The 10,716-nt window shown below is 41.0% G+C and overlaps 1 protein-coding gene across 1 annotated transcript; it reads right to left on the bottom strand.

Moving 5' to 3' along the window:
- Positions 1-8,851: 8,851 nt before the first annotated feature.
- On the bottom strand, positions 8,852-10,491 carry LOC140196014 (neuropeptide Y receptor type 5-like). The gene has a single exon (XM_072254704.1). It carries the CDS (start codon positions 10,331-10,333, stop codon positions 9,005-9,007), a length of 1,329 nt encoding a protein of 442 aa, XP_072110805.1. The 5' UTR covers positions 10,334-10,491; the 3' UTR covers positions 8,852-9,004.
- Between the last annotated feature and the right edge of the window lie 225 nt (positions 10,492-10,716).

Genomic DNA, 10,716 nt, shown 5'->3' with positions numbered 1-10,716 from the left:
AAAGAACGCAAAAGCGTATATTGACGATTTAGTGGTCTGGAGTGACACGTGGGAGGAGCACATAGTGGCAGCAGAGGAAGTGTTTAAACGGCTGCTTGAAGCCAGCCTGACAGTGAACCTCGCAAAAAGTGAAATTGACTACGCAAAGGTCACTTATATGGGATTTGTGGTAGGACGGGGCAGCTGGCACCGACGCAGACTAAGGTGAGGGCTATCTCTGAAGTCCCCACCCCGACAGACAAGAGAGCCCTGAGAAGGTTCTTGGGGATGGTGGGGTACTAGCGGAAGTTTTGCAAAAACTTTGCAGATATTACCCTCCCTCCTACTAAGCTCTTGCCAAAGAATGCGAAGTTTGTGTGGGACGACCTTTGTTATATTTGTCTGGCACGGAAATCACTGATAATTTACACTGATCACAACCCATTAGTGTTTTTGGCCACTATGAAGGATAAAAACAAAAGGTTGCTAAGTTGGAGCCTGGTCTTACAGGAATTTGATAATAAAATAAAACATATAAAAGGAATGGACAATGTGATTGCTGACTGTCTGTCAAGGTGTTGAAAACTTAAAGTTCCCTATATTAGCCAAATAGCTAATGACCATGTATATTAGTGTGTATCTAATAATGTATTCATGCCCATAATTTTACCCCAGTAAAAATCCTTTGAAGGGTAGGGGTGTGACGCCAAACCAAGATATCAGACGATTGATGCTAATGAGAGAGATAAGGGAGACAATGGAGAAACGTTCAAAATGTTAACGAGAGAGGAGAGAGAGATTAACGGAAAAGAGACACAATTCAGAATATTGACAGACCGGTTGCTTTGAAGCTGAACTGTTTGAAGTTTGATGGACAGGCAATACCCCAGCAGGGGGATAAAAAGAACAGGTTCACTAAGGCACGGGACACCACGAGATCATGAGATAACGAGGCCCTGGAAGAGCAGTGTGCCCCCACAAGTTGGTGGAGTTTGGAGGTCCGGTTCGCGGGAACCGACTATATTCTCACAGAGTGTAAAGGTACGATCGGTGGGAACCTGGTGTGTGTGTCCGCCCTTGCCTGGGTGCCGGGTTCACCGCGGAAGAACAGTCGTGTCCAGAACGGAGGGGTCACAGTCAGTGACCACAGCGGGATAGAAGACATAAAAGGGTCCGCCCGAAAACCAACTGAGAAGACATCAAAGGTCTGCCTGAATCAAACCGCAATCCCCCCCCCCAACAGCACAACAGCGATTACGGCGAACTGTACTAAGCCGAACTGAACTCTGCGTCACTTAAGACTGATCATTTTACCCCTAGACTGCGGTAGAGCTTGGTTGATCCCTATTACTCTAGTTCTGTGTACACGTGTGTATTATCATTGCTGACCTGTTGCATTTATATCCTTATGATTAGAGTACTGTGTTACTTATTTCTTTAATAAAACTTTATTAGTTCCTAGTAATCCAGACTCCAACGAGTTGTCCATTTCTGCTGGTTTGGTAACCCAGTTACGGGGTACATAACAATACAAAGATAGGTGGAGGGGCATGTAGTCCTGGACTGGTTGGGAGAATGGGCAAAGAAGTGGCAGATGGAGTATTGTGGATGGAAGTGTATGGTCATGCACTTCGGTAAAGGGAATAAAGACATAGACTATTTTCCAAGCAGCAAGAAAATTCAAAAATCCGAGGAGCAAAGGGACTTGGGAGTCCTTTTCCAGTGTTCCCTAAAGATTAATATGCAGTTTGAGTCAGTGGTATGTAAGGGAAATGCAATGCTAACATTCATTTTGACAGGGCTCTAAGAGAAGAGAAAGGATGTAATGTTGAGGCTTTATAAGTCATTGGACAGATGCACTTGAGTATTGTGAGCAGTTTTGGGCCCCGTATCTAAGAAAAGATATTCTGGCATTCTGTCCAGAGAGGTTCACGAAAAAGATTCTGGTAATGAAAGTGTTAACCATAGGACCAGAAGATATAGGGGCAGATTGGCCCCATGAGTCTGCTCTGCTATTTCATCATGGCTGACGTATTCTCCCTCTAGCCCCAATCTCCTGCCTTCTCCTAGTATCCTTTCATGCCCTGATTAATCAAGAATCTACCTTAAATATACCCAATGACTTGGCCTCTACAGCCACCTTTGGTAATGAATTCCACATATTCACCACCCTGGTAAAAGAAATTCCTCCTCATCTTCATTCTGAAAGGATGTCCCTCCATTCTGGAGCTGTGTCCTCTGGTCTTAGAATCCCCCACCATAGGAAACATCTTCTCCACACCCATTCTATCAAGGTTTATCAACATTCAATAGATATCAATGACGTCACACCTCAATCTCCTGAATTTCAGTGAATACAGGCCCAGAGCCATCAAACACTCCTCAAACAACAAACCTTTAATTCCTGAAATCATTTTCATGAACCTCCTTTGAACCCTCTCCAATGTCAGCACATCCTTTCTGAGGGCCTGAAGTTGCTCACAATACGCCAAGTGAGGCTTTGCCAGAGTTTTATGATGCCTCATCATTACTTGCTTTTATATTTCAGTCCTCTTGAAATGAATGCAAACATTGGATCTAACCACAGACTCAACCTGCAGATTAACCTTTAGGGAATCCTGCACAAGGACTCCCAAGCCCCTTTGTACTTCCCATTTTTAAATCTTCCCTCCATTTAGAAAATAGTCAACCCTTTATTTTTTTAACCACAATGCATGGCCGTACACATCCTAACACTGTATTCCAGCGGTCCCCAACCACCGGGACGCGGTCCGGTACCGGGCCGCAAAGCATGTGCTACCGTGCTGCGAGGAAACGATATGATTTGGCGATGTGAAATGATATGAGTCAGCTGCACTTTTCCTCATTCCCTGTCACGCACTGTTGAACTTGAACACCACCCACCCCCCCCCCCCCACCGTCGGCCGGTCCGCAAGAATATTGTCAATATTAAACCGGTCCATGGTGCAAATAAGGTTGGGGACCCCTGCTGCATTCCATCTGCCATTTCTTTGCCCATTCTCTAATCTGTCTAAGTCCTTCTGTAGCTTCTACTTCCTCAAAACTACCTGCCCCTTCACCTATCCTTGTATTGTCCACAAACTTGGTAAAAATGGCACCAACCTGATGGCATGAACATCGATTTCTCTAACTCTGCTAATGCCCCACCTCCCCCGCGTACCCCATCCGTTATTTATTTTTATACACACGTTCTTTCTCTCTCTCTCCTTTTTCTCCCTCTGTCCCTCTGACTATACCCCTTGCCCATCCTCTGGTTCCCCCGCCTTGTCTTTCTCCCCGGACCTCCTGTCCCATGATCCTCTCATATCCCCTTTGCCAATCACCTGTCCAGCTCTTGGCTCCAGCCCTCCCCCTCCTGTCTTCTGCTATCATTTTGGATCTCCCCCTCCCACTTTCAAATCTCTTACTAACTCTTCCTTCAGTTAGTCCTGACGAAGGGTCTCAGCCTGAAACGTCGACTGTACCTCTTCCTAGAGATGCTGTCTGGCCTGCTGCATTCACCAGCAACTTTGATGTGTGTTGCTTGAATTTCTAGCATCTGCAGAATTCCTGTTGTTAGATGGAATTTTTTGGCCAGAGGGTTGTGAATCTCTGAAATTCATTGCCGTGGACAGCTGCAGTGGCCAAGTCATTGAGTATATTTACAGCAGAGGTTGGTAGGTTCTTGGTTAGTCAGGAATTCAAAGATACAGGGAGGAGACAGGAGAATGGGGTTGAGAGGGATAACCAATCAGTCGTGATGGGGGTGCAGCAGATGCGATGGGCCCAGTGGCCTAATTCAGCTCCTCTGTTTTATGGTCTTGTGTCTTATGCTGAGCAGACTCACAGAGCTGAATGGCAATAGCAACTCCTGCTTGACAGTTTCTCATGGGAAAGGGTAATTGTGTATATGTGGATTGTAATTCCCTTTGCTGAACATTTGAAATCTCACATTGTAAAATAGTTTGTCTGGTTTCCAAGCATCAGTATTAATCTCATGGAAGTTATAATGCTTATTTTGTGTCGTTTTTGTAAAATGTTTACAATATCTGTTAAAGCTGAGTTTTAAACCTGTGGCTTGCTGTTTGATTCTTCAGAGAGATTGGTTGCCCAGCCAGCACAGTGAGACACCACAGACCCCAGGGAACCAATGCTTGACAGCAAGTGAGATTCGAAAATGGGAAACTTGTGTCACAATGACTGCAAGATCTTTAAGGGCAACTTTTCTGTGAAGTTAATGGTGAACAGCATCACGATTGTCCAGAAATTCATGCCTGAATCATACTCATTAATATTTTGTCTATAAACATGTCTAAGTTAGCTTACACTTAGAATTTCCCATATGATGAGCAAGAAAGAAAAATCAAACTTAGACACAAAAACTTTTATTATAGTTCAATTTGAAATAAAGTCGTGAATTTAAAAACAAATTAAATGTGTAAGAAATAACTATGGGTCAGATCACATTGCCAGTTCCAGGGCTGTGCTCAGTTCTGGTTGCCTCACTACAGGAAGGATGTGGAAACCATAGGAAGGGTGCAGAGGAGATTTACAAGGATGTTGGGGAGCATGCCTTATGAAAACAGGTTGAGTAAACTTGGCCTTTTCTCCTTGGAGCGACGGAGGATGAGAGGTGACCTGATAGAGGTGTATAAGATGATGAGAGGCATTGTTCATGTGGATAGTCAGAGGCTTTTTCCCAGGGCTGAAATGGTTGCCACAAGAGGACACTGGTTTAAGGTACAGAGGAGACGTCACGGTTAAGTTTTTTACACAGAGAGTGGTGAGTGCGTGGAATGGGCTGCCGGCAACTGTGGTGGAGGTGGACATGATAGGGTCTTTTAAGAGGCTTTTGGATAGGTACATGGTGCTTAGAAAAATAGAAGGCTATGGGTAAGCCTAGTAATTTCTAAGGTAGGGACATGTTTGGCACAACTTTGTGGACCGAAGGGCCTGTATTGTGCTGTAGGTTTTCTATGCTTCTATGTCTATGAACTAAAAAATGAAGCAGTAGAGATTACACTGTTTTCTCAAAGAATTATATTGAAGTTTGAAAACTCTGAATGAAAAATAGCAGGTTGTGCTGAAATAAAGCAAATAATTTATCCAAGATTTCTGAGAAATGAAGAGTGACAGTGCCTCAAAAGAATTTGGTTTGAAGAACTGATTGAAAGAGTGCCTTAAATGTTGCAATGTTACCCTATTTTCCGTCTTCCTAATGATTTATCATGCAGAAGATTATTGCAGTATATTGTTGTTCTTCTCCGTGCCATGTGGCACATCGGCTGGCAACCTTTCTGTTTCTTTAGCATTTGTTTTTTATGAGGCCGGATGGAAAGTGTGCAGGTAGCTGGCAGGATTCGAACCCGGACCACTCACCGTGAAGTCTGGCATGGATGCCACTCCATCACCAGCCTGCTATTGCAGCATTATACTAGTTATGAATTGCACACACTGTGCATTTACATTTTCAATATATAACCTACTGGTTCAGTTGGACATCAAAGTAAATGACAGTGCTGATAAGAACGGACTTTTAGTCATCTTCTACATTGGTGCCACAATAATGGTAGCTTACTGACTTACTAAATCTTACTCATTAAAGTTAGCTAACTGCAATTAGAGCTTGCTCAATTTGAAGATGATTGCATAGATTTTTGTGCACTGAATAATTGATCAATCACTTCTCACATCTTCACTTAAAATGAGGATGAAATGTTGTCCTTGAAGCATCCACATCAAATTCAGAAACAACATAGTCAGTTATTTTATAATTTATTGTAATATTATGATGAAGAAATATTAAATTTCAAGATTTACATATCAGTATTATTTACCAAATAGAAATAATGTACACGTTTTTTGTAAATACAATATTTAAATATGAAAGCATAATTTTCCTTTATTCTACAACCATTTCACCTTTGAATTATTTCATTTACAAAAGTAGTTCTTATTTGGGAGTTATTTATTTTAAATCTGTCTTCTCTTTAGCAGAAGACGCTGGTGCATTCAAGCTTTGGAACATACTTCACATCATAAAAACAGATAATGCATATTCAGACAACATAAACAACAGGAATTCTGCAGATGCTGGAAATTCAAGCAACACACATCAAAGTTGCTGGTGAACGCAGCAGGCCAGGCAGCATCTGTAGGAAGAGGTGCAGTCGACGTTTCAGGCCGAGACCCTTCGTCAAGACTAACTGAAGGAAGAGTGAGTAAGGGATTTGAAAGTTGGAGGGGGAGGGGGAGATCCAAAATGATAGGAGAAGACAGGAGGGGGAGGGATGGAGCCAAGAGCTGGACAGGTGATAGGCAAAAGGGGATACAAGAGGATCATGGGACAGGAGGTCCGGGAAGAAAGACGGGGGGGGGGGGAACCCAGAGGATGGGCAAGAGGTATATTCAGAGGGACAGAGGGAGAAAAAGGAGAGTGAGAGAAAGAATGTGTGCATAAAAATGAGTAGCAGATGGGGTACGAGGGGGAGGTGGGGCCTTAGCGGAAGTTAGAGAAGTCGATGTTCATGCCATCAGGTTGGAGGCTACCCAGACGGAATATAAGGTGTTGTTCCTCCAACCTGAGTGTGGCTTCATCTTTACAGTAGAGTACTGTGAGTCGACTGGGGTGATATACTGCGTCCGGTGCTCCCGATGTGCCTCCCTTACCACCATTCAGGGCCCCAAACAGTCCTTCCAGGTGAGGCAACACTTCACCTGTGAGTCGACTGGGGTGATATACTGCGTCCGGTGCTCCCGATGTGGCCTTTTATATATTGGCGAGACCCGACGCAGACTGGGAGACCGCTTTGCTGAACATCTACGCTCTGTCCGCCAGAGAAAGCAGGATCTCCCAGTGGCCACACATTTTAATTCCACATCCCATTCCCATTCTGACATGTCCATCCACGGCCTCCTCTACTGTAAAGATGAAGCCACACTCAGGTTGGAGGAACAACACCTTATATTCCGTCTGGGTAGCCTCCAACCTGATGGCATGAACATCGACTTCTCTAACTTCCGCTAAGGCCCCACCTCCCCTTCGTACCCCATCTGCTACTCATTTTTATGCACACATTCTTTCTCTCACTCTCCTTTTTCTCCCTCTGTCCCTCTGAATATACCTCTTGCCCATCCTCTGGGTTCCCCCCCCCCCGTCTTTCTTCCCGGACCTCCTGTCCCATGATCCTCTCATATCCCCTTTTGCCTATCACCTGTCCAGCTCTTGGCTCCATCCCTCCCCCTCCTGTCTTCTCCTATCATTTTGGATCTCCCCCTCCCCCTCCAACTTTCAAATCCCTTACTCACTCTTCCTTCAGTTAGTCCTGACGAAGGGTCTCGGCCTGAAACGTCGACTGCACCTCTTCCTACAGATGCTGCCTGGCCTGCTGCGTTCACCAGCAACTTTGATGTGTGTTGTTCAGACAACATAAGTGTTTATTACTGGAACATTTCAGGCATTATTTGTTCTTATCACTGTCCACAGACAAAAAATCACTGTTGCAAACTACTAATACCAGTCTTTCAGCAAACATAAACATTCTATGCAAACTGAAACTAGCTCTCAACAAAATCCATCAAATTCATGAAAACTAAATGTAACTGAGTGAAGTCATTACTTCCACAACCACTTAACTAATGCATGCAGGTGCAACTACTATCTAAGTTATCTATAGAAACATAATAAGGTATAATATTCCAAAAGTATCATCCTATTTTCATTTTGTTTATTACTTTTAGGTTTTAATACTTTTCATTTATCATAGCCAGGATCAATTCATATTTTTTTCTATAATAACACCTCAATCAGAAACAATGTATTGCAAATTAAGTTTATATTCTTCAGATTACCATGATTCTACGTGCAATCTATTTTTCATAAAGTATTGCTTCTAATTAAACTAGACAGTTCTTTCAGCTGCAAAAATAATCTTAAGATATCAACTACTTAAAATAAATTATACCTTTGTCTGAATTATATCAGACATTTTCTTTTATCAGGTATTTAATAGGAAAAGAAAACAGCAATCAGTGATTGCATGAGTCTTGTATGTAAAAGATCATTAATGGGGTTACTGTATCAGAAATGAATTTTCCGACTTTTATTTCACTGGACTAGAGCAAATAGCAAAGAAAAACAAGTTATTTTATATTTCAATCATATGGAACTGAAGCAAAGGTAACATTTTAAAGTATCAATATTCTACTTCCATATACGTAAAGTTAAGTTTTCCTGAATTACTTTTAATTTGGTTCTTCTTGCAAACAGGTTTTGAATATGTTAAAAAGTGAGCAATGTGCAGAACGTTTTAATAGCATTTTACTAATTAGACTAGTTAAATACGTTTGAAACATTAGTTAGCCTAGTTAAATGAGATATTATTTGAGTAACTTGTTATAGTGCATGGTTTAGAGAGTGCTTTTGATAGTGGCTTGGCATATATATTTTGTCCTGTCTGAATTTGTAACTTCCATTCACATTAGGTGATAGTGAAAAGTATAGAAGATGGCTGTTATAATAATTCCTCTTTGGTTCAAAACAGTTTGACATCAAAACCTTGGTTTAAAAAGCTTCCTTTGATAATATCTGAATGTTAAAATATTGTCAATGAGCTTTAGAAAAGTACAAGACCACATTGTCCAATTGACTCATTGAGTCAATAAATATTCACGAGATAAAAAATGATTTTCTTACATTAGCTCATTTTATGAATACTTCTAGTACCTCTAAATGTTTTCGTTCATGACAGATGAATAACATCACAAGACTTTTTTTTTGGTTTTGTTCTCTGAAAAACTCAGTAGAAACTTGTATTAAATTTCTTGTCAAGATTTTGGTAAAGATAGTGAGTACCTTTTAATAAAATCTTTAATATAGAACATGAAAGAATGAATTGGATTGTTTCAGAAGTATATGATTACAGTCATACTGCCAAATTGAATTTAGTTAATTGCCCATATGACTGAGAAACATACTTAATTAAAGCCTGACATGACAAACCTCAGTTTTTGCCCTCTCTAGATGTTATTTTACCCAAAAGCATTTGACCAAGGATGGTAAACTGGATTTTATACCATTATTCAAGAATCCATAAAGTATAGGATTTAGGCAACAGGACAGCAAGCCCAACAAGTGGCAAATACAATAAACCAGTTTGAAGTGCCTGTTGGAAATCAGATTGGCATTGAAGTCAGTTAAAAGGTGAAAGATGTGTAGAGGCATCCAGCTGACAGTAAAAGCAACAATTACTATGGTCAGTTTGTAGAAAACACTACGGGATCGTTTCCTCAATCTGGTGATAGATTTTGGTGTCACAGGAATAATGTGTGCATCAGTAGTCTCTTCCAATTCCACTGGTTTCACTTCAAAGCAAATGGGTACACCCGGTAGGAAGGAGGCCAGCTGTGCACTCTTCGAACCATTGTGTGTCTGGTCATTCTTGTGGACCTTGGCCATGGCAGGCATGACACTGGCACACTTCCTGCTGTATCTCTTGTGCTTTCTCAGGAGGGAACAGTTCCCTGCTTGCACCTTTGGGTGTTGTTCCAACAGATGTCTGTTAGCTGGCTGATGTATGGTTAAATTTATCATTTCATTCTCCTCTGACCTACTTTGTGTGCTGGGCACAGTGGAACTTATCTTCCTGCACACACTGGCATGGCTGACTGTTAGGCAAACTATAGGCAAAATATACTGAATGAATAGCAAAGATAAAGTGTAGGCGAATCTGTAAGAATCGGACGGCCATGCCTCAATACATAAGAATTTATTTTTTAAAGATTCTAAGTGAACAGTTTCACTTAGGTCTATTATTTTATGAAAGATGGGCAAGGGTGAGCAAATAGTAAATCCAATAATCCACACAGTTCCCATTAACAGGTAACCTGTATTTATGGTAAAATTATTGGATAGTGGATTGTTTATCATCTGATACCGAACCATTGCAATTGACATCAGCATTAGTATAGAAACCATAACAGATACACACTGAACAAATGGTACTATGTAGCACATGATCTCACCAAAGATCCATTGGTCCAGAAGTACATAGGTCAATGTAAACGGAGAACAAAATAATAAAATTAAAGTGTCAGACAAGGCTAAATTTCCGATCAGAAAGTTAATCATTGATTTCTGTTTTAAGTTTTTGCACAATGCAACCACAACAAAAAAATTACCAACTAGGCCCAAAACTGTTATACACGTATAAATTCCAATCAGTAAATATCGTATGTCATGTATGCTTCCAATATAATCATCCCAAGATGGGAGACCTTGTCCATATAAAGAATTGTTATCACCATTGTCAGACAGGGCTGTGATATTACTTTTATTTTTTTCTTCAATATCCATTTTGGGTGATATTATATTTTAATGCAAAGTTGCATGTGATAGGAGATAAACAAAAATCAGTTCAATCCATGAAAAGAGAAATAATCATGTGGTAACTAAGGGAATGTAAATGATGCAAGCTGGAGACCGGCATCACTTCAGTACCAAGCAATAAATAGCGAATAACATTAGATACATCAGATTAAACACAACTCACATGATCTACCAGCCCCTTAGAACATTTTGCAAGCATAATCAAATGTTTCATCAATTCTTCATATTGTATCAGCACACAATCTCCATAAACGTGTACTAGAAGGTTAGATATTACAAGCACACATAAATCAGAGGACAACTGCAGTAACTAATTTAGTTTCAAAATGACAGAAGACTATTTCAGAAAG

The sequence above is a fragment of the Mobula birostris genome, chromosome 4 (assembly GCF_030028105.1).
Source record: "Mobula birostris isolate sMobBir1 chromosome 4, sMobBir1.hap1, whole genome shotgun sequence".
NCBI classification, from domain to species: domain Eukaryota; kingdom Metazoa; phylum Chordata; class Chondrichthyes; order Myliobatiformes; family Myliobatidae; genus Mobula; species Mobula birostris.
The sequence above is the reverse complement of the archived record's forward strand: the minus strand, read 5'-3'. Positions and strand labels throughout refer to the sequence as shown.